Source organism: Oreochromis niloticus, linkage group LG15, assembly GCF_001858045.2.
Source record: "Oreochromis niloticus isolate F11D_XX linkage group LG15, O_niloticus_UMD_NMBU, whole genome shotgun sequence".
NCBI classification, from domain to species: domain Eukaryota; kingdom Metazoa; phylum Chordata; class Actinopteri; order Cichliformes; family Cichlidae; genus Oreochromis; species Oreochromis niloticus.
In genome coordinates, this window is record NC_031980.2 from 9,511,115 (window position 1) to 9,535,310 (window position 24,196).

At 40.9% G+C, this 24,196-nt stretch overlaps 1 protein-coding gene across 6 annotated transcripts in view; it reads right to left on the reverse strand.

The window, feature by feature from the left end:
• The window catches only part of daam1b (dishevelled associated activator of morphogenesis 1b), a 42,834-nt gene that overhangs the window by 4,534 nt on the left and 14,104 nt on the right, over window positions 1-24,196 (reverse strand). For 3 of the 6 annotated variants that reach the window (XM_003449920.5, XM_019345814.2, XM_005454740.4), the window contains exons 2-19: window positions 13,355-13,663; window positions 11,409-11,498; window positions 7,377-7,448; window positions 7,007-7,101; window positions 6,063-6,396; window positions 5,832-5,942; window positions 5,614-5,717; window positions 5,291-5,357; window positions 5,087-5,204; window positions 4,271-4,409; window positions 4,011-4,069; window positions 3,733-3,920; window positions 2,285-2,587; window positions 2,087-2,194; window positions 1,181-1,210; window positions 821-918; window positions 628-712; window positions 314-420 (exon numbers count right to left, since the gene is read on the reverse strand). In XM_003449920.5, the coding sequence (XP_003449968.1) occupies window positions 314-420; window positions 628-712; window positions 821-918; window positions 1,181-1,210; window positions 2,087-2,194; window positions 2,285-2,587; window positions 3,733-3,920; window positions 4,011-4,069; window positions 4,271-4,409; window positions 5,087-5,204; window positions 5,291-5,357; window positions 5,614-5,717; window positions 5,832-5,942; window positions 6,063-6,396; window positions 7,007-7,101; window positions 7,377-7,448; window positions 11,409-11,498; window positions 13,355-13,561 (2,315 nt within the window). In that variant the 5' untranslated portion in view covers window positions 13,562-13,663. Of the gene's footprint in view, window positions 1-313; window positions 421-627; window positions 713-820; window positions 919-1,180; window positions 1,211-2,086; window positions 2,195-2,284; window positions 2,588-3,732; window positions 3,921-4,010; window positions 4,070-4,270; window positions 4,410-5,086; window positions 5,205-5,290; window positions 5,358-5,613; window positions 5,718-5,831; window positions 5,943-6,062; window positions 6,397-7,006; window positions 7,102-7,376; window positions 7,449-11,408; window positions 11,499-13,354; window positions 13,664-14,274; window positions 14,296-23,340; window positions 23,749-24,196 lie in introns of those variants that run through there. The other 3 variants (XM_005454739.4, XM_019345815.2, XM_005454741.4) reach the window with 3 other exon arrangements.

A 24,196-nucleotide genomic window follows, 5' to 3' on the forward strand; every position in this document is an offset into this window, starting at 1 on the left:
TCACCCACCAGCGACCTGACCTTTGCTGGTGACCACACTCCTTTCTTTTGTCTTACATGACTTTGTTTGCAAAACTGCAATAAAAGTTATTAAATTATCGTCTCACTTTCTCCAAAACAGTGTTTCACACAGACGGCTATTGTTCCCGTTAAGTAGAAAACCATGTGTCACTGGGTTTATCTGCTCAGACCAAGAGGAAACAAAGACTATTGTTTGTCAGCAGATCTGAGCTGCTCTGCCCTGATGCTGTCAGCTCTGTGGTTATCAGCTGGTAAACAGTGAAATAATACGCTGCACATAAAGAGAAACTCACCTGCTCATCTCGTAAAGGAAGCGGTCGGGTTTGGCCATTCGATCGAGCTCATGTTTGTGCTCCTCGAGGAGATCCACATCGCTCTTCTCTGGGACAAACTTCAGCAACTAATGGAAAAGGAAAAGACTTTTCAATATATCGAATACTCAGACATCTCTGCTTTTTGTCGTCGGTGAACATGCCTGAATCTCTGCTTTCACTGTCTCTCGCTCCAAGGCACATGACGTTTGCCGCTCACCTCTTAACTACTTGTGATTTAAGCTGACGTGCGTTAATGAAAGCACAGCTGTTTTTTGTTCGCATGAAAGCCGTACCTGCTCCAGCATGTCTTTGGGAAGGTCCTCCTGTTCATCCATGGTTAGGATGGCTCTCTTAATCTCATCATTTGAAAGCTTCAGTCTGCAGTGCACAACAGATGAGTCCATAAAGATATAGAATATAATAACATCTGCTGTGTCTGGTTTTTTTTGCTTTGTTTTTTAAAATCCTGAACTGAACTGAACTTACCGTGAGAGCAGAATGTTACAGTTTTGAGCTCGACGGCCATCAATCACTGACAGCTCCTTGACTTTTTTGGCGCCCAGCGTGTCGTCTTCCGCCTCTTTCTGTTAGCACAGGGATTAAGAGGTTAGAAGGCATGAAGCTCACATTTTGTTTTAGTTACAGTTGCAGACAAACGCATAACAATTAGGACTGGATGACACATGTGCCAGCATCCCAAAGGAGAGCTGAAAACACATTTGAAAGGAGACACAGAGTGGCTGTAGAATTCGCGAGAACACACAAACACGACAAGTAAAGACAGCTGACGCCAAATATATGAACAAAGAGTGACTGTAGAAACTACTGTACTGTAATTGCACTCACCTGTTTGCTGTTATTGATCATTAAGAAGTCCTAAAATGCAGGCAAGAAGCAGGGAAGATGTAAGCACTCATTAGAATAAGTAAAGCAGTTACGTGATTGCAGCCCATAAGAACAAATGAATCATAGCTCATTCAGCACTTCAATGACAATGGATCAGCAATGAAGTGAGCATAATAAGACATACTGTAAGTGGCTGTTCAGAATAACACGGCATGCTTATTCTTCACATGCTGTGCACATAACTAATCATTAAACTGATCACGCTGATGCTGAGTGTCTAAAATGCACATTTTTGTTTTGTTTTTTTAATGTGTGTGGATTCAACATGCTGTAGATCACATTTCATTTACTGGGCTGTCTGCAGTTTCATCTTTAAAAAGACATGCCCTTCTAATCCAGAAACTATAGATTATAAATTTCTAGAAACTACATCAGTTGCAAACTGAAAGAAAAAAGGAACAGCTGATTGTGAGCAGTGCACTCATGCATTTTCAATCACATATGGCAGAATGATCTAAACCATTAAAAAAAAGAAAAAGCGTTCCATTCGAAATGTGAGGAGTTTAAAATCATTCGAGCATGAAAGTCTGGAATCTAATTAACTGCCAAGTGTATCTCAAAATCTCTCCTTTCTCCTGTTTTTATTGATCTGACCTCTTCCCCCATGACCAAACTGTGCTTAGGAAAGAAAAGTTGCACAACAGTAAAAAAAAAAAAAAAAAAAAAAAAGAGAAAAAATTTAAAAAAATCCAAGGAACTGAACAGCGGCCAAGTCTAAATCCAAAAAACTGCAAGCAAACTGAACCCTCTGCCCACCCCAAACCCACATATCTACCCTTGGCCTTATCTAATGATAGACAGCAACATGTGGTGAGACTGAAAGGTGAACTACATCATTCTCAGTACCTGCTGCCTCTGATAGGCTGAGAAGGTTCTTTCAATGTCATCTAAATCCAGCACTTTGAAAACCTTGGCATCGTCCACCTCCGTCCAGACCGTACCCTCCAGCTTATTCTGAGGAGAGGAAAATAAGACATCTTATATGTCAAATTTTAACAAAGAGCAGGAATATCTGGAGGCCTCCTGTGCCTCTGCTCTTCATACCTCAGCTAACTTGGACCAGTTGAAGGACTTGAGAGGGTTGGACGGCTGAGGAATGTTCTTCTTCTTCAGCGATGATCCCAGGGGCGCTCCTGGTGGTGGAGGGATACCTCCAATGAGTGGGAGCCCAGGGGGAGGTGGAGGGCCACCCGGCGGAGGCGGTGGGGGTGGCGGAGGAGGCATCATACCACCAGGAGGTGGTGGTGGAGGAGGTGGAGCTATTCCTGCAAAGCCTGGTTGAGGCACCGGGCCGCCAGGGGGGCCGGGGGCAACAGGAGGGCCGCCAGGAACAACAGCTGCCTGCCTCTGCAGAGACACATGAGAACACGAGAGGGGTTCAATTCTCATGGAAAGAGTATTGCTGCACATTCAATGGAATTGTAACTACAAAAAAAAAAAAATCTTACCACACTGATTCATAATGATTAAAACAATACCAGTCTAATTTTTGTTATCATAAAGCAAAAGATTTTCCTAATTTGATGAGTTTCTTTCTCAAGTAAGGTAGCTGTGTATTATTAGTTTCTTAAACCTACATTTGCCCTTTAATAACACAGTTTGTTTGAGAGTTTTGTGCCATTTGAGTAGACTTGTAGTCACTATAGACAGGAAACAAGATTCCTGGTCTTGGGAGCTTTCTGGATTCTGATTATAGTCCACCAGAAAAGGGGTACATTAGCTTAAATGGAATCTCAAAACCATCAGCTGTCATCTTCTTTTATCTGCATTCTACGTTGGCTCTGAGAGTTCAAACGCACTTCGACTTATGAAAATGCCAGCAAATAGAAAAACACTGCAAAAGGACACAAAATACAAAGGACATGTTTTTAGGGAGACAACAATGTGACAGAAAAACTGTGGAAATGACAGGAACCTCTGTTTTTTTTTCCCTTAACAGGTAATGTGCATTTTAATCGCATGACTCATGCATAGATAGGTGTTTGCTATTAGTCGTTCAGTAGCTTGTCACCTTCGCAGCTGTTCTGTCACATTGTTGTCACCCCGAAAACACTTTTGTGTTTTATAAGGTTTTTTGTGAACATTTTATCTTTCTTTTATGTTTTACTCAATTTCCATTGTAATTTGTGGGCTTGCATGTGTTTGAACTCAGGGCCACAGTAACAGTATATATGAAATATATGAAAATAAACAGAAGTGTTCCTTCAACCTGACCTTTAATGAGACAGAAGTTAAAAATGGTTCATTTTTTCATTTCTGCTTTAAATCTAGAAAAAAAAAAACCAAAAAAAAAAACCCCCCAAACTGCTTTCTGTTGAGGTTTTAATAAATTTAGATCACATTGTGATATCTAAAAGACTACTCCTAACTTCTTAGATTAGGTCATATGATTATTCTGGACCACCGCTGGCTGTCAGAGTCCACTATCATACTCATTACGGTTTTCATTTGAAGGTAATTGTAATTGCAAAGTACTTTAAAGGGAAACATACGGTGCTGAGCTCATGCAGTCGTGCGGTGAGTTCAGCCACTTGCTGTTTGACATTTTTGTGCTCGTTGCTCTCCTTTTCCAGCTTTTCTTTCATCTTGTTGAGGGTCTGCATCATGTCCTCTTTCTCCTGGGTCTTGGCGTCACATTCACGCTCCTTCTTCTCAAACTTCTGTTGCAGCTCATGGTGCTCTGTGATGGAGAAATTAAAGCAAGATTTTATTAAAACATGATTTTCATTGGTAAGAAAATTTGTCCCATTCCATGTATAATCGCACACACCTTTTCTCATTTTCTCTGCCTGCTCCTTCCACTGTTTGACCTCATTTTCATTGACCAGCCTGCAGAGAGAATGACACACGTAATTACTTACAGCGTCTCGGCGAACGACTTCACTGATTGTTTTTCTGAACATAAAAGGGGAGCTATTTTTGAACCAACGCTGTCAAACACATGGATTTCTACTTCAGCCCTGTTCTACATTCTTCAATCTGTTCCATGTTTACGTGTCCGTCTGTTCAGGGGAAAATCGGTGCACTCACATCCGGACAACATTCTTCACGTTAAAATTCTCCAGTGGTGTGACGTCAGGGTCGTGACCTTTATCATTCTGCAAGACCATCTGCTGGACGATGCGGTCCAATAGCAGCCAGTACTGTACAGTGTTTCCACTTCTCTTGTCTGGACATGGAAAGAAAGAGAGCGAAGAAAGCAAATTTCCCATTACTCATGTTTCTTCCATTCAGTGTTATCGGAGAAAATACTGATTACACTTGGATCCACAGTGGTTAGATAGCCTAAAGGAGGCAAAATAATTAAAGGCTACAACAAGATGACAAATGTATTTCTTACTGATTGGTGAAATTTCATCAGTCATATGGGGACAAGATGTTAACTGATGTCTTATAAATTCACAGTGCACAACATGCGGCACTGCTGTTATACTTTACTGTGGAAATTAAAAGTGCACTGCATCGTATTTAATATATAATTGTTTTATTTTTCCTTCCTAAGTTTGCAGATTATTGCTAACACTATGGTGAAACTACATCACTGGTTGCGGCTCACTCCAATTTTTATTCCTTCAAAAAAAATGCCTGAAAAACACAGAATAGAGGAGTGGGAGTTAAAGCAAAAAGCCTCGTGCAGTCATGTCTTTAGTGGCTCTTTCACTTCAAATCTATTGAAAGTGAGAGGTAGGGAAAGTAGGGAAGTAAATATTAGCGTCTGAATGAATACAGCTTTAGTTTGGCTGGGAATGTGCTAATCCACCTTCTGGACTGACTAATCAGGACAAAGTCAACATTCTTATTATATAATATTTATCAAGCCTGTTTGTCACAAACAACTAAACTTACGTGGCATGAGCAGACAGTGATGCAGGACAGACATAAAGTGCGGATATGCATCAGTGTGGCTCATCTTCTTCCGGATGAGATCAAAAACTTGCGTGGCACTTTTGGTGTCTACATGTACCTGGATAAGAAGCAGAAAATAAACCCAAATAAATAAACATTTGTTCCTCACATGATGAGTAAGGGAGACAGGTTTCTTTTCCTTACCGACTCGAAACGTTTTGACACAGCCAGCTCATCATCGTTCCGCAGCATTTCAAAGTAGTCTAAATGCCTGAAAGTGTCACAGAGAATTAAGTGATGAACTCGCACACTTACAGCTTAGAAAGATCAGAATATTAATGTTGACACACATTAGTTGGAAAGACTTTAAAATCTACTGTGTTGTTGGGGGGGGGTAGAGTTTAAAGCCAAGGTTTTGACTCAGAGTATGTGTGCTTGTGTATTTCTTTAGCTGTTCAACTGATCTGTAAATGTTTACAGACACCACTTTGGAAGAGATTATATTTTGGAGTGGAGTTGCACCTCACCTGTCTAACGTGGCGTTTTCATGAGAGCGTAGCTTATCGATCACAGGTTGGATCCCCAGCATAAGAAATTCATATCGAAGGTGAATACGGAATTCCAAACTAGTCTAAAACGGGGGGGAAAAAAACAGCAGTAAGATACTGATGCAAGCAGTGCTTTAAAGAGCCTCTTGAATAAGTGACTCCTGTGTGAAAAGATGCATGAAAACAGTATAGATTACCTCTCCAGCTCCTTGACTCAGCACAGCATTAATAAAGGACATGATGGCTGTTTTCAAGCTGACCTCATCTCTGTACCGCCCCGTACTCCGGTCCAGATCATTAACAAGTGTCTGAGAGATGAAAATCCATTACAGGTGATTAATACTTTCAGGCAATGTTGCTTTTAAATTGCTTTACGTCTCTGCGAAAGATTTAAAATCAGAGCACTGCCCTCGACTGCTCCCACCCACCTGGAAGCGCGTCCTCTCGCAGGCGAAACGCTGGTAGTGCAGCATTGACTCCAGGATTTTTTTGTGCCCGCCAGGCACCAGACATACAGCACCCATGATCTCCAAGACTGCCACCTTTGTCTTAATGTTTTCTGTGGCCAGGCTCTGGGCGATGATGTTGATGCTCTCGGAGTGAGCGAGGACGTGGGCGCGGCCCTGCGAGTTGTTCATCAGAGCTTTGATGCAGCCGATGAGAGACGTGTGGATCTGTGATTCTGTGGTGTCATAGTCCATGCTTTTCAGGAAGTTCAGGATACACGTCAGGCCGTCCAGATCGATAAATCGAGTCACAAACCTGAACAGAGACGTCGTTACGGTTTACAGAGATGATCTTAGCGCTTGAAGAAATACCAGTTATACCATAGAAGTATAGTGCATCGATAATACCCAAGTATTTGGGTTAAAACTGCAGTGAATGTTCCCTGTGTCCTTATGTATTCTTGCAGTACAATGAATTCATATTCATTAAGTGCTGAAAACGAGATGGTCTCCTTTAATGTTCTTTTATATCAATGAAAAACCTTTACGGGTGTTCAATTTTTAAAGGGTGCATTTCCATACGAGTATGAGGAGCTGAAAAGAGCGACAGACACGGTGATATGATGACAGCTGACATTTAAAAAGGGGGAGGGGACTGAGTTTAGATACATAAACTATCTGGGCACATGAAAAAGAAAATTATATCAACAGCTAGCAGCTTGCACGCTATAGACCTCCAGTTAATTTACTGCGTCTTGGTAGTGTGTAACATCAGATACTTACCTGATAATCATGTAGCCTTAAAACTGAAGCTCTGCAGCACAAGCTGTTATAATTTGTTCATTTGTTTTTCATCCCTAGAATCTGCCCCAGTTTTTGGTGTGGATGTGAGTGTATTTTTTTGCTGTTCTAAACCTTTTGGTCACCTCATAGGTTGGGTCCTCAGAGCAGTCTTCAAGTTCTCTATAGTTTTGTTTCTCTCCTCCTCATCTTCTTTCTCCAGAGCGAGGAGCGTCTTTCTCTGTTCAACAAAAGATTGAACATCGTAAAGATCTGAGGCCAAAATAAAGTTAATTTTCTTAATGATAAACGGGTCATAAAAAAACAAAAGAAATGTCAACAGGGGAAAAAAAAAAAAACTTTCAAAAAAGTGTAAAAATCTGGTTGTAATATTTCAGCACCACATAAATGTGCAAAATGTTTAAAAGTCATCATCTCTCATCACCACATTAGATAAAAGAAAAGACCATTTAGTAAATTCAAAAAAAAAGACATCTCGCTCATGTTAGTACTTACAGCTGCCATTGAATTGAGCTGATCAATGTAATATTCTGGCCAGCTAGTTGCACTTTTGTTTTCTTCTTGTTCCTGAAAAACAGAAAAATGAAATACATTTCACTGTCATTAAACTAGACAAGAAAATTAAAATGAAGGAAAACATTAGCTCATAAATATTAACTGGGTATGATTTTAATTTTTCAAAGTTACATAAGATTGTGGTTTGGAAGGATATATTTCACATGAGAAGAAAAGTTATTTGGTTCATGTCACATGTTTGAATACCCTGAAGTCTAACTTCAAAGCAAATTTTTTTTCCCCTCTTTCCGTCACTTTTCAGATTGATTGGCTTTGAAAGACACGATGCACACAAACACAGACAAATGGACAGGGAACAGACGGACTGGAGCTTAAATAGCCACCAGCCAAAAACGAATCGAGAGCTCAAAGTAGGGCGACACAGATATTCAAGCCATTTTATCCTCCAGAGCTTCACTAAGTTTCAGGAGGTGGTGAAAAATGCCAAAAATACGAGTGCACAGCTGCTTGAGAAAATCGCGAGATTAGCAAACGAATGTTTAAACCGTGGATTAAGGACATGCCCTGACTTATGGTGAGATTAATCTTGCTCACGGGCACGTTTGCTTTGCAAGTTTAAAGGAGGGGGGGAAAAAAAAAAAAAAACTAACTTGCTAGGCACTTCTGAGATGATTTCATATTTGACTTAAAAAGACTACTAAAACACTGAGGTTAAAGTGACTTTAAGCTAACCTTGGCATGTACATAAAAGCTTTCTTGGCTTTCAGTTTAACTCATGCTCCATTAGGTGCAAGTGAACTGTGACCATCAGAAACTAATTGGGCGTCAGTTAATAAAGCAAGCCTGTAGAGATTTGGCCGCTCTTGGTCGAAACTGTGGGCCTTGGCTGGTCTGCAAGGTTTGTGCTGTGACAGGAAGGACTGATCCTGCTGTTCCACTCAAGACCAGTGCCAGCTTGACCAGATGGGTCCTGGAAAATGTCCAGTCAGTTTGAAGAGGCGAAGGAGACGCAGAGGTGGGACCATTTTTACATTTTAAAGAGTTACTCCTTTAACTTCTAAGTCAGCGGTCTTCAAACTATAAAATACCCACAGTTTATTTAGAGTTATGATGACAGGCTAGGAGTGTATTTAGAGGGGTTTATTTTTTTCAAATGTGAAAAAATTAAAGGTCAGAGACACATTACGAAATCTTAAACTGTGCATTTAATAGTTAGCCCATTTCAAAACCCAAGAAGTTATAAGTTAAACTTTTCTTTTTTCCTCACGTTAAAATCTGAAACCCAAGAGAAAATCTTTGCTAACAACCAGATCAGTACATCATCTTCTTGGCAGATGATGTAGCCTTGAAGAAAACGGACAAGAGACAGGAAGGAGATTGATTCTCTACAGCATGATTTCATCAGCTCAGGTGTCTGGCCAAACTAAACAGCTAAAGCTTTGAATGACTTATCTCCTCCACATCCAGCTTGACTTCTGAAGCCAAGAAACAACTGGTGGAAAAAGAGCACCCTCATCACTTGGGCTTTGAGTGCCCCGATAATGACCCCACCTTCCTCCTTATCACCCCCTCACTCACCCACCCACTGCTCACATACAAAAGAAGCACCTGTGGAAGTGAAGCCTTCCTGTTTGCTTTGGACAACTAAGTGCTTCCTCTTTTCTCCGCATGCACACACACGCGCACACACACACACACACACACACACTTCCCCTCTGAATCTCTGATGGTGAGTTTTTATCTGTCCGAGTTGGAGCCAAAGTTTGCTGCAGAGTCAGCAATATTGATGTCTGTTCTGTCTCTCCTCCCTCTCGCTTATTCTGTAAGTCCACACTGCATTTAAAAAGGTCTGACTCACCTAAATCCTCCCCCAACTTCACTTCAACACAAAAGAAGTAAAGCAACGATTCTGAGGTTTATTTTTAAGGCGCACTGTGATGCTACTGAAATAAGGCCACTAACTGGGGCACAGTAGACGCAGCAGCATGCAGCACTCTCCATCACTTGCCCTGTTGTGACTGACTAGTTGATGCTGTCTGCAGCTAAAGTAAGCCATAAGTGTACCTATACTTAAAGTATGTGTCCAGCGAAAGAGGAAAATTTGACGTGGCTCCTCGAGCTTCTCGTCATATCCAATAACTCAACTGTGCTGGAAACGTACCATTTCTGCAAAGAAATTATCCATCAACATGAATACACACTTTTGGCTCAAACACAAATCTTTACAAGGAGTAGTTTGACATTTTGGGAAACACACCTATTCAATTTATTGCCAAGAGCTACATTTGTTTCATGCATATTTAAACTCTCTGGGCTGGCTAAAGCAAAAGCATTTACATTCAGGAAGAAAACTGACATTTCAAACAATGGTGATCTTTTTTTTTTGCTCTGCTGTTCTGGCCTTAATAACATCTATGCCTTTCTGCAGCTGTGTTATCTGGGGATTTACATAGTGCGCACACACACATATAATCTAAATATCCAATCCATCTGGCTAAATCCCAGTACTCCTCACCATCCAGTTTGTTACCAGATGTAGGAAAAGATTAATAAATCTGCATGCCCCGTCTGCATACTAGTCAGGACAGGATATCCTACACCCTCATACCTTTGGCCTTGGAACACTGCTGTAAAAATGTGTGGGCACATTAAGAGGTAGCTGAACTTGCACTGAGCTAAACCAGAACAGGCGTCTGCATTTTCCTGCATACTGAGGATGAGTTGTTATGTGGAGAAACAGCTGACGTTCCTTTTATCAGGAAGAAAGGCCATAATGAAACACGACACTGTCACAGAGTAGTAGAGTATATGTTGTGTCTACATGAATGCTTTGATGGGACAGGTGTGTCACCTAAAAGAGAATTCAAATTAAAAAATATGCCAAGTTTTCTCCGTTTTTGAATCAGGCAGGAAGAGAAGAAGAGAAAAACCACGCTGTGTAGGAGGAAATGCGCTGTCATAATTTGAAGGGAAAGAAATAGGACCTTTGAATTCTTCAGAACTTCATCATTTCTGACAGTACCTTCCCTGTTAGTAGATTATCTAATGTAGGAGGCCAGATTTAGCTTTCGCTTTACTCCCTCTACGCACTATTTTTATATGCACCTCATGTAACATCCGCTTAAGGAAGTTATTCACAAAGGAGCTCTTTTAAGTAGAAAAGATTTACTTTGTAGTGAGAGAGAAAGTGACTGTAACTCAAGAGATGTATAACAGAACAGGGGATAAATGGGGATATTACAAGCACTTTGTGGAATGGGAATGATGTGCTTTGTTTGAAATGTTTAGCTATCTGTTTGACTGATAATGGTTTGCATAAGCAATACATTAATCGGCTATACAAACAGCAGGCAGATGCAATGAAAATGAGTTCTGATCCTAATAAAGTCTGAAATGTAAGTTACTTATTTCTTAAAGCAAAAATATGGCGACACCAGAACTACTTAGGGGAAGGCACAGTACCGAAGCCTCTACATTACAGGAATGGTTTGATAATTTAGATGAAAACACTGCAGACTAACCGGTTTCTGGCAGAAGCCTTAAATATACTGCACTGGCGTAGTATCAAACTTCCCTCATGTCATTTAGCCACTTCCCTCTTTTGTGAGAGATTAAAACCAGTACAGACGTACGTCAACTTTAACTGCTAGTTTCCATTAACACACCCTTTCAGTTACCTTTTATATTTTAATTATCTGTCAAGTTGAATTCTTAAGGAGGCACACTATTACATTAGCAAAAGGTGGTTCACAATGCTATGTCCTGAATATTACTGTAAGAAGTGACATATTCATAGTCTGCAGTAAGCATAGGGATCCAGCGATAAAAGACTCGGACTCAGAAAACACACAGCTCAAGGGATCAACAAATCAATGAGGGAGGAGATTACATAGAATTGGCTACTGGGATATTTGTAGCCCAAAAAAAAAAAAAAAAAAAAGGCAGACAGCAGCGAGTCTATGAAGGCTGATACGGTGTAATGTGCTATGCAGCCAACAGAGATCTTTTTACCTTCTTTTTGCTGCAGTAGATTTGCCATTTCTTCTCTGCAGGCAGTGCGAACATGGCTTCCCTGTGTTTCTCTGTAAGGTCAAGCTCATCCTGCAAAATGAAGATGACAAAGAAAAAGGTTAAGAAATGTTGGTGCTGAGGTTTCACAGTAACAGATCTCTGAATGTTACATTATGAAGCCCGTATTGATAACTTGAGTGTTAAAATATCGAGCATCATTCTCAAAACCATCGTCCTGCAAATTTACAAACAACTGACATCAAACCAAACAAAACGTAAGTGAAGAGCAGCTCTGTTAGCTGTTTTAAGCTCAATCTCTTCATACTTCATAGTATCACTGGATGGTCTCATCATATATTCAGTGCGATTTTGAATCAAATCAGATGTCTTCCAGGCTTTAGATGTGTGAGTAATGGGGAAAAGATAAGGTGTGGTTTGCCTGCTCAACATGTGGTAACAAACATCTGGAAACAACATGTGTCACAACGTATAAAAGACATTTCACGGAGACGCGTAAAGGGTGCTTTTGGGAAGCGTTTGACTAAATACCAGGAAAAAAAAAACTGACTGAGACATTATCAGCAAGATCTTTAACTTTCTAAGGGATTTATGGGCTTTAACATTTTTGTGCTGAACTGTAGCTGAATGACTATATGTGAAAGAGGCAGTGGAAGTCATGGGAAGGCTGTTGAGCAATTTACCTCCAGGAGAAATGGTATAGCAGGCAGTTTTAAATATGTGTAAACACAAGATGATTGTTTTCTAGTTGACATTTAAGCAACAAATAGAGATTACGTTAAACGCAGTTTACCCAACAGAATAATTGCAAAATATTTTAATGACAACTAGTCATCATGGGACGTGCCTTTGGGGTTTCATTTGCTAAAGAATGTAGGCCTGGTGAATCAATATGTGCAATGATCAAGCCCCTATTGACATCCTCAGTAAAAGGGCCACATGTGTTTAGGGAAATGACTCAATTACTCCCTAAATCATAAAAAGCATGTATGTGTTTTATGTTAGGTATGAACGCATGATAGGAAAAGAAGCTTCACCTGACTGTTTGAGTAAATTTCAAGTTCAAAGGTCGAGTTTAACCGATCGTAACAGAGCAGATGTTCAAAATCTGTTTCCCCAACATAAGCCTTTTTCCCCCCCAGCAAACCCATTCTGATTATACACACACACACATGGTGGCTCATACTGGGTGAAAAGAAAAGCACGTGGCTGTTTTCTTCTAGTAAACAGAGCAACTGAAAGCCTCTTTGTCGTTACACTCAACGTACTCAATTATGTCTTCATAAAGAGTGGTAGACAAAAACAAGCAATTAGCAGATGGAGGAGGCCGAGGCATTAAGAGCTCCTGAATAAGGCCTATTGATGTGCAAAAACGTCATGCTTAGATTACTGTGGCAACCATGAGAGAGGAAACGGGGCCAGAAGAGAGAGCGAGAGAGGAGGGCACGACAAATTAGAAGTGACAATAAGACAGGAAAAAAAGCAGTCTGGCCCTGTTATTCACAAGTTAGTGTAAGTTTAAACTGGGAGGAAGTGGCAGTTTATTTGGGGAATGCCTTAAAATGTAACAGACAGGGTAAACAATGTAGTAAGAATATATATTTTAGAGCCAATTTTAAAACATCCACTGCAGTCAGTTTAGAAAATATTTCAAGTATTTCATTGTAAATTGTCATGGTTTGTATGGTAGGGTGGTTTTTAGAGGTCATAATTATCCCATGGTGGCCCAGTGGTACAGTGCTAAGTACTGGCATTTCATATCAAAGAAGCCCTGGTATTCAAACTTGCTGGAAACCTTTCTTTATTTTTAATACTTACATGACAATAAAAGTTCCAGTAAATGATCCTGAATAAGATACATCAGGATTACCTACTGATTTCTGTAAGTGTTTTAGATGTGCAAAAAACAAAATGGAACAGCATCTTACCACCAACTCGGCGAACATGCTATCCAGCTCATCATTTCCCGGCATGGGCAGTGATGGCTCCATGGACTGCAGGGCAAAGTCATCCCGCAGTTTGTAGGTGATCTCTGGATGGTCTCTGTTGTTAAAACAACAGAAGATGGCGGAGAAGCCGCTGCGACCGCCGCCGCCGCCACCACTGCTACCCCCACCACGCTTCCGAGGAGGCATGGCGATCCAATGTCTAACTGGTCAGGCAGGGAGGGTGGGAGGCTCCTTCAGGACCTCTTTACAGCCTCCTCCACCTCAGAGTTTGGCCTCCGTCAGAGAGCACTGCAGACACAAAGAGGGGACAGTGAGTCTTGACAGAATTGGAGTGAAGTATTGACCACATTAGTTAAACTGTCTATCCATTCTTTTCCACTTATCCTTATCAGGGTTGTTGGGAGGGCTGAAGCCTATCCCAGCTACCATTGGACAGATCGCCAATCTGACGCAGGAATAACACAGCGACACAGACAACCATTTCCACTCACATTCAATTCAATTTTCTGTGGGCAATTTAAAATCACCAATTAACCTAACCCAGTAACTGCATAAAAGTGGCTTACTAACTGTTTTTGGACTGAAGGAGGAAGCCAGAGTACCAAGATAGAATGCACGCCACAGAGAAAGGCCTTGGCCAGATGGTGGAGTCAAACTCAATATAGCTTAGGAAACTCAGGACCGTCTTACTGTGAGGCAACAGAGCTAGCCACCACCCCACTGCGCTGCCTAGTTAAACTGGCTTTTCAAAAAGAATAAAAGACAATTAAGGCAAACCATTTGAAAAGTGCTAAAAACAAAGACTGATCATTTCTGTTCTCTTCAATTAAACCACGGCAAGCTTCTGTGGTTTAATTGATTTTGTGTTGTACTGACAACACAAAATCTACAACACGAACCTCTGATTCTGCTAATGTTTAATGAGGTAGGATCATGATTTTTGAAGAGAAAGTACAATGTCCTCTGCCCCCAAAAGACTCTGTTATATCATTTACTCAATACAGCCCTGCAATGAGAGTGTGACATTTGTCCACTCCTTCCTATTCAGGATTGGCTTTTCTCTGAAGATCTAACGAGTAGTAATTAGAAGGGAGTGTTTACAATGACCGTGGCGAGAAGTGTGTGATACCTTCTGGTCTTTAGAGACTGGTTTGGTCAGTGAGGGGGAAAAAGCTAAAGCAGGCCTTTTAGTAATCCCTGAGCTGCTGTACAAATCAGTCTGCATACTGACCTAATGATGGGGGAGATTTAAAACATTTAGAGACTATGTCAAACTGGAATATACAATGCTTCAATCTTCCTGATGATCCAATCACGTGACTCTACTTTCTGGCTGCTGCAGTACAAGCTACACATTTGGTTTGGTCTGTAGCAGCTGCAAGTTTCCACAGTAACGTAGGAAATGTGCACAATCCTGCTCAACTATCTGGCCTGCCTGTCTATCACAGATAAAAATACACAGAGTTCAGCTGTCCCAAACGAGCAGCATTGCTGACGACCGTCACGGCACATCAATGAAAGTTTTACAAGGGGAAGATTATAAAAAAATAAAAAAAATAAAAAAAATCTGGGATCATTTAAGTAACCCCCTCCCCCCAAATACTAGAGACAGTATATTTTGGGTTGCTGTTTGACTACTTTGGTTCTGACAAAAATATCCAACTACCAGATTTATTGTCCAAATTTTAATAATCATGACAAGATAAAACCTGATGACTTTGGTAATTCCCTGACACTTCCTCAAGTGCCACCGTGATATTAAAATTCTGGCTCTGAGGGACAATCTGTAACAGTTAAACTTTCAAAGTTTAAATCTTTAAGTCTTGTTTAACCTCCTAGGACCTGGCGTCCACATATGTGGACATCACATTTTGGGTTGTCTAGACCAAAATACTTTGCTCTACAAAGGCCTGATATCCACTTATGAGGACATTATACTGACACTGTTCTATCAAAATTTCAAACGAATGTCCTTATTTGTGGATCTCATTTTTCTCAGGAGCAAAAATCATGTAAAAAAAAAAACAAAACAACAACAACAACAACAACAACAACAAAAAAACAAAACAAAGATCAGGTAATTCTTTGTTTTTACATTCATCAGGTCCCAATCAGCCCAAATAGCAAAGAGAAATTAAAAATGCATGCCATGAAAGAATTCGGGTCTTAGGAGGTTAAGAACAGAGCACTTCAGTCATCTCACTCAGACTGTACTTTGACCTGTGACCAGACTGAACTGTGCTTGAAACATTTGCCTCTCTGCTTTCAGCCAAGGGTGACAGATGCTAAGATTGTTGCTGAAGCCTCAAAGTAAAACATAAGGTAAGATTTTGAAAGAAAAAAAACATCAAAACTCATTAGGAAGAAAACAAAAAAAAAAACAAAAAAAAAAACAGGAACTCTTGTACAAGTATAATAATCATGTTAAATGTGACAAAGAGAGGAGAAAGTTGCAGAATGTGCTCGCCAACCAGATGGCTTAACTTCAACAAGGAAATCAAGTGCATAAAGGACATATCTGCTGTCTGGGAAATAAAGATGAGATGTCCAGATATCCACAAGTATGCTGTCGTCAGCATACCACAAAAATATCTCTACACTGTCCCTACACTGTGGTGTGAGGCTCAGCATCATAAACCACAGAGGTTGTGCTGAACTGTAGAAATGTCTGGACGTCTTGTCGTGGTGACGAATAGCCCAGCGGATTATAACCCTGCTCACTTGACCTTTTCCAGTGATTTCCTATAAGTCAAATGCTCCACACAGACCGAATGCATCATGTTCAGTGTAAAGCATTTTTAAATTTAGTCTGGTCAGGTCACGTCCTTAGCGGTAATAGAAGATTGTGGGTCGCTATTCTCAGCGAGCTGAGGAAACAAACTAGTTATTTCTTCCAAAGGAGAAAGTGAGGGCATTTCCTATGGCAATGTCTTTGGTCAACCTAAATAGGGCCCGATAGCATCACTGTCCCATTTTTGTCACTTTTTGGTTCATATGGGTTTCCTCTATCCAGCAGCTGTATTTTTTATTTTTTTTTTTTATTTTTTTTTTTTAAATGAAGGATGTCAGCAACTTTTTCCAACTACCAGAAAAATTTGTCGCCTTCTATCATTTTTATTCTTAAGCACCAAATAAATCCTTTAAGATGTGCCGATTCTAACAACGACAAAAGGAGCAAACCTCTAAAAGATGTATAATTAACACAAGCAGTAACATAAGATATAATTTACCTTTGAATCAAATTATTTTTTTAAATTTTGTCTCAAGGCAGACTGCGTTTATAATGAACTGCTACTCTGACAAATCAGAAGCACTAGATACTTGTCCACATTACTGCTTTTTGCCCTTGGAAGCCAACAAACTACAATTAACTGGGCAAACTGTCAAACAATACTAGTCATAACATGTATTCCACTTTAACAATAATCACTCTTTTCTAAAAAAAGAAAGCAAATGTACCAAAATATACAACAGAGTGAATGAAAAGTATACAGTACCACTAGAAATACACGGTGCCTGAGGCCAAATGGCCACGCGTGGGATAAAATACACAGCAGCTCTCTCTTATTAACACGCTGAATAGTGTATTTATTTTGACACATCCTTGACTTTTCTAAATTGACTACTGGAGGCCTCGGCAGCAGCTGCTTGGCTTCACACTCACCATCTATTCTAGCATGAAGGGAAGAAGCCTTTCAAAGGCTTCTTTGACCATATTAGTACATAAAGCTGCCCATTTTTTCCATTAGCCAAAGCAGGCTGTAAACTTTGTTTAAACTTGTGAGCCAGAGTGGGACAAAGCTGGTCCCCCATCCAGCTACAGTAGCCAGAGGATATGCCACGACTCAACCATGCGAAGAAGGTCACTGGGAGTGTTTGAACATGGAGACCATCTGATGTCTGTGAAGTCTTTGTGCTGGAATTGTTTACCCTCTGAGACCTGAGTGCGCTCACATTAGCCCCCGGAGGCTGTCTGTCAGACGGTCAAGGTGCCGAACCTAACAGAGGCTTGTTGCAACACGACAACATTCCTCTCATAGCCAGGTGTGTCTTGTGACCCTGAACAACACCCACACTACAACACGTTCCACTGTCACCTGCTCTAACTGAGAGGGAGCAACAGATTATCTTTAATTACAGGTCACGTACAGCCTCGCCAGCTGAACTGATCTCAACTGTCCAAGAAGTAACAGCCAAATTAGTGGTCATATCCAGTAATTATCCATGTAGTAGTATGTCTGAAATGTTAGGAGTCTGAAAGTTGATGGTGGTGCCATGTAGCAGTCCCATTGTTCATATGATCAAGAAGAATGCTATTTATCCTGACATAAATCAAGTCCTGGACTTTAATAGAGAAACGTCATGCCTTTTGTAGGCAGATGCATACAGAATAACCCAGATTCTTCTGTACTCCTTCATTCATACACATCCAATAATTAGACCCGCCCACCCATTTCCTAACAAACACTTCTCTCTTTGTGTGAAGGAGATTTCTGTCTGTGGATAGTCTTGTTGTTTTCTTGACCATGTGGTTTGGTGGGTGACCTGGCACGAGTCCAAACTGTAAAAAGAATCCCAGTGTTTGCGAAGTGAGTGTGAGCCCGTGCATGGTACCTGCCCAAGACCTCTCCACTAAAACCTGCACAACTGTCAGGTCCACTGGAGAAAAGGCAGAAGTAAGAAGAGCATCTGAAGCTAAACACAGAGAGGCTCACGTTACTAAACATGTGCAGGGAAAACTACAGAATTTAAGGATGACCTGACACTTCATGCGGCTGTCACATCTTTCTTTGTTGATTTTGTTCTGCCAGTTTATTAATCTCTTTAAGATCCTCTGCCGTTAACTGTAAAAGGCTCAGCACCTACAGTAAATACAGTGTGCCAGATTTTCCTGATGCTACATGAGTGACAGGTACAGAAGTCGATCCAAAATTAATTGTTATAAATAAGTAGCCTTGTTTAATTTTCACACAATAAGAGGTCAACTTTAAGCTGACGCTAATAACCCAGATTGTGCTTGACTTGGAGAAGGAATTCAACCTTGGAAAGAGAACACAGTGGACAGCAGTGTATTGAAAACAGATGTGTGAAATGCCTTCTTCTGCACCAGCTGGCATCTCTCAGGAGTTTCTAGCTTTGAGATGTAGTTTTAATTTTTTGATTTCTACAGTGAATATTATTCACCTAAATCACAGGCTGCATTCATGCTGAAAGAGATGAGAATCTCTCCTGTTTCTTTGTTAAAGCCAAAGAAACCTTGAACAACATATGTATTAAGGCTCTACTCAGAATCAATACATAGAATATATTTGGCAGCACTGTACACTGTTTACCTTGATTTGGTTGAGGAGATTTGGCAACAGTATAACAATATATAATATAATTATAATCTACCTTTCTGTCCTTTAGAGACACATTGAATCTCTCCTTGCATCAGGGACATCAATCTAACAGTCTTCTTGAACTCCTTACAGTGTGTACAAGGTGTTAATAAAAATAGCATTTCTCCTAGAAAAATTGCATCAGTATAATGCTGTTCTTACACAGTGTCTTTCCACTAACCCACAAATATCTGTTGCATCAACATCTAAAGAGAGCCCAAATAATTTCATCGGATGTTTGTGAAAAAAACAAAACAAAATATGGCACAGCTGGTAGAAGCACGGTTGGCTATAAAGGGTATAGCTGTAGCAGTGTTATGGGCGGAGCAGAAAGGTATTTGGTGCACAGAAGTTTAATCTTCTTTACTGATTTAGGATTTGGGATGGATCAGACTTACGATTTGATGATCATCTTGCCAAAGTATTTTCAATGCAAAGCAACTCCAGGTCATGGACACAGCTATAAGATGCTGCTGCACACAGCAGCATTTCTTTTGAAAACTATATCTGCTCCACTGATACTGGAGGCACAGGTCATGGTTTGCCAAGTGCACTCTCTGCAACATGCTTAACTAAAAGCCCAAGGATTATTGTGCCCTGCACTGACAAAAATATTTTGGATTAATATGGACAGCTGCAAATGAAGCTGAGGACATAGAATAAGGTTGGAGGAAGTCATTTCACCAAAAAACAACCTTAGCCCAGAGCTGCTGAGCTAGAAACCAGCAATCAAACCAGTATTTCAACACTTTGCCTAACTTGTGCAAATGAAAAATGATTCAACATCAGAGGCACATTTGGTCACAGTCACAACATAAACAGCATTAAGAGTGGCATTAATAACACAATAACATTTTGTAATGTAGCTTTAGTGTGTGTGTTGCTAAGGTTTTTCTCCTAGCAAGAAGGAAATGTTAAATGGTGTGTGACTAATTTTCCCTGGTTTAGATGTGGTACAAATGGCATAGTGGTATCTTGCACAGTTGGATACCATACATAGCTATCATTGTGCCAATTACTTAATGGCACCCTGAGCACACAATGAGTAAACGGATGATAACTTGGACACTTATCAGAAAATAACTAGGCTGTGAGAGAAATGTTGACTGGCAGGTTTAATGGAGATTAAAATCAATCGGTCCCCATTGGCTGCCAGTCAATGGAAAGCCATCAGAAAGTCAGTGTCAAAGCTGCAGTGTTACAGCAGCAGAGCTATTCTGCTCTGATGTGTTTGCGCTCATGTGCATTTAAATTACACAACTGCATGTCGAGATATGACAAAGGCATTGCCTCTGGAGCATTAATGTCACATGGCTGAGGGAGCAGTGCCGAAGTGGCTCTCAGATTACAGGATTAACATAGAGAGACGCAAAGCGAAGAGAAAGGGATAACACGGAAACAAAGGAAGCGATTCTTCCATCGAGTGATACACTTTACAGTCATTTTACAGGGCTGTGGGTTATAAAGGCTCTTGCAGCACTTTGAAGTAGTGAAAGTTAATGTTTCAAAGTTAGTCAGGGCTGTGACCATAAGGAATGTAATGTGATGCTATTGCTGCGGTAGTTTTTCCTGTTTTATGATGACGTGCTCATGTGCATAAATAAAACAGTTTAAAAAAAAAAAAATCTGTCAGTGGACTCTTTAAGGAAAATTAGATCCATATGAATACTATAACCCTGGATATAACAACTAATGGTAAACAATACAATTAAATGCTATATTGTACTACGAGACCCTGCTGTATCTGCTTGGGGGTAAAAACAGGAAATTCGATTACCTATGTTACATAAAGGTAATCTAATTGTTTTGTTTGTTTGTTTTCAGTACACAGGCTCATGATCTTCACACGCTTCTGGAGACAGTACTCTAGTCATAGTCTATGATGTATCTGAAGCCATAACTACTTTCAAAAACACAAAGAGAAAGATATATACACTCACATTGAAGCTGACTAACATAAAGTGTGAACAATAAACTCTGTAAGTGAATATTTGATTAGAAGACTGTGATAACCTGACCTGTTATCATGTTTTGTCTAGCATTATTTCATGAACAAAGCGTTGTGCACACCCAGTGATGATAAGCAGCTGTTTATCACCAAATTATTCTGTTGTCTTGGAAAGATTCAAATCACTGGTGAATCTAATATGTGGTACCCTCTAGTTCTATACAAGCTTGTATTCCTTTATAGAAACTCCAACAGGGAAACTGACTGGATGCTTACCAAACCATATTTTGACACTTTAATAGTTGCAAAAACTACAATAATATTAACCAAATAGGCTTTAGTCTCGGTTTATTACTGTTACAAATATACATATATTCCAAGCTCTTCCACACCTCTTAAAAAAAATTCCTGTGATTCTTACATGTATGAGCACAAAGCAAAAAATATACTTTGAGAAACTGGGAGTGTGCAGATAATGCTGGGAGGACAGAGATTAAAAAGCAGGTTAAAAGGCTACTGCACTTTCCACCAGCAAGGTTGCCAAACTTGTTCTGCAGACGGAGTCTTCAACCCCCCACTCTTAAGATCTTAGCATTTTTGAACAGGTCAGGCTTTCATGGAGGTTAGACTCGGGGCAAAGAAGGAAACTACTTGAACATGCGACAGTATCCGTGCCAGAGTTTCATTGCTGTCATCTCAAATTTTATTTATCAACTACATTCAAGATAAAAGGAAAAAGAACAGCGCAGTTTAAAAATAGCACATAAAACAAGTCGCTCATTACACCCACTTCATGTCTTCATTAATGCACCAGTGTGATTTGTATCCACGGTATTGAATGTGATAAAGCAATGCACTAAGGTGGGGTTACACTGTCTTATCACTGACATCATTTTTTTTTTTTTTTTAAAGCGTGAGTTATCAGCTTTCAGTTGTAAATTGTTATTTTAAATGTTGGTGACAGCTCAGAAGTTGGAAATTACAGCATTCCCAGGAATACTGTGTATAATCTTTGAGTTGAGTATTAGAGACCTGATTTTATTGTGAAAAGAACTGATTGGCCAATGGATGAAGGAGTACTTTAGCTCTTTTGTATGTAGGCATTCAGAGGTCGAGAGCTTGAGAATCATTAAACTGGAGGATCAATATGCCCTCAATTATGAGCAGCAAGGGCAGACAATCAGTGCCATCTCTGAAACAGTTCCCACGTGTGCATCAGTCATTATTAAGTATATCACAAACATCTGATTCACTGTAAATAAGCAGTGAGATCGAAGAGAGAACAGCAAGTAATAAACAACTGGTTAGTACAAATATAAATCCCCCAGTCTGAAAGACAGCTAGCGGTCCTTATAAGGCACCGCTAGCTGTCATCGTGATCTTTCTGTGTACTGCAAAAGAAAGATTCATGTGTGCCACAGCTAGGCACAGTCCAACACCAATCACATATTTATTTCTGAGTAATGAAATGTACAACCTCACAGATCATCAATAACAGGGTGGGGACCGCGCTGTAATATTTTCCAGGATACCCTGAGCTGCAGCCGTTTAAAAATCCCTACCTCTTCCTCAGTTGCCATGGCAACCAGAGCGGTGGGTGACCGGTGCAAGCTGGGTGGGAGGGTGATTTAATGTAAGCCCCTTCCAGTGCACATTACCCTCCTTTTTAATCTGTTCTGGATGCTTATAAGGGAGAAAATAGGATTGTCCCTCTAATTCAGCAGACAAAAACAAATAACAAAACCATTACGGATTACAGGGTAAAAATCTAGCTTGACGCACTGTGAAATCCACGCAAAATTACAACGACTCTTTTGTAATCCAACAGTCTATATAGTATTTATGTGATGTGTAGTGGCCACAGCCTCTTGAGAGAGGCTGCGGAAGTGAGAGTGGAACCTGAGAAGGATGGGCAGCGGCAGGAAACGAGCGAGGAGAATCAGTGGACCCCTCCACGCTCAAGGTGACATTGCTTTCATTGACCTGATTATCTGCACTCCACTCCCATCATGGAAAAAGTAAGCCATCCTCTCCCTCTCTCACTCACTTGATACTGATAATGGGCAGCAAACCAGGGAGAGACGCTGGTGGGAGGTAGCACCCTGTAGCCACTGTGTCTGTGTGTGTGTGTGTGTGTGTGTGTGTGTCTGTGTGTGTGTGTGTGTCTGTGTCTGTGTGTGTGTCTGTAAGCACATATTTCTACCACCACCTCACCCTATCTCCAGAGCAGCCTTGTCATTATGGGGCATTCCCCGCATACACAGGACAACTCTCCCACCGTGAAATCAGCCGTGGGGCCCGGCAGGAGCGACCTGTCATCCTCCCCTTCCCCCTCGGTTACTACGGCAACACTGTTTTTCTGCACCAACACCTCTTAATTAGACAGACGTGACACATTCACCTACGTATTGGTGAGAGGAATCCAATCCAGCTTGTGTTCTGGGGAATGATAAAGCACACCATCCGCCCCGACTCCCCTCACTCACACGCTGATAGCCTCCAACTATCTCCCGGTCACATGCAATCCACACTCAAACATTTCAGCCAGCAGATAGCCGGCTTCGGCTCCTCACTCCTTTTCCTTGCATTCATTTAATTATAGGTTAGAATTGGAAGATGCATTTTGCTTGTCTTACCCTGTCCAGGAGTGAGCTTGCCTCTGTTGTGCTCTTGGCATTCCCTTTATATCCTCAACTCACTGCAGTATCCAGCTTTCTGCACTGTCGACAGAAAAAACTATGCCTGTACACAGCATGCAGCGGAGCATTTCCTGCACAAGGTATGTAGTCCACGCAGGTTCAAAGTCATCTGGATGGGGTTTAAGTGGCTAATAAGCACTTTCTCAGAGGCTGTCAAAGGAAAATCCCAGTTAGGTTGAGGATGTGTTTCTGTGATGGCTGCAGGGCAAACAAGGGATAAACTCGCCGTACATAGAACGAGCCGCTGCTTGAGATCATGCACACAGCCAGCTGGCTGGCGAGTACTTCTTTCGTATTCTCTCCCTCCCTAGCCTCCGTCTCTCTGCCTTTCTCTCCAGAATGCTGTGGGGGCAGAGGGTAGAGGCACAGATGTTACTGGCTCCAGGCCACACCCCTTTTCAACACTCCTAGTCCTAATAGGATACAGGCGGGCCGTGGCCACCGCCCAGCTCGCTTCCCCACCCCCCACCCCCCTACCGGCTGTGAACAACTTCTTGAAGGGTTTGCTTGAAGAGGGCTTGTTTGAAGAGCTGTAGGAAGAAAAGAAGGCTAAGGTGGAAACCGTGTGGTGGAAATGTGTGACAGGGAGAGAAGAAGGATGCTATTCATGTGTGCCAGGGATGCTGGAGGAATGAAGCAATGTCCAAACCAATGTCCAAACGAAAGAAACCAGGAGAGCTGAACTGCTTCTCATCATTATTCTGAAGTCCTGTGTTTAATAAAACACCTTCAGTATATGCAACACTGCAGTCTCGAAATGGTGATAACATCCCAAAGAATTTTAATCTAAACA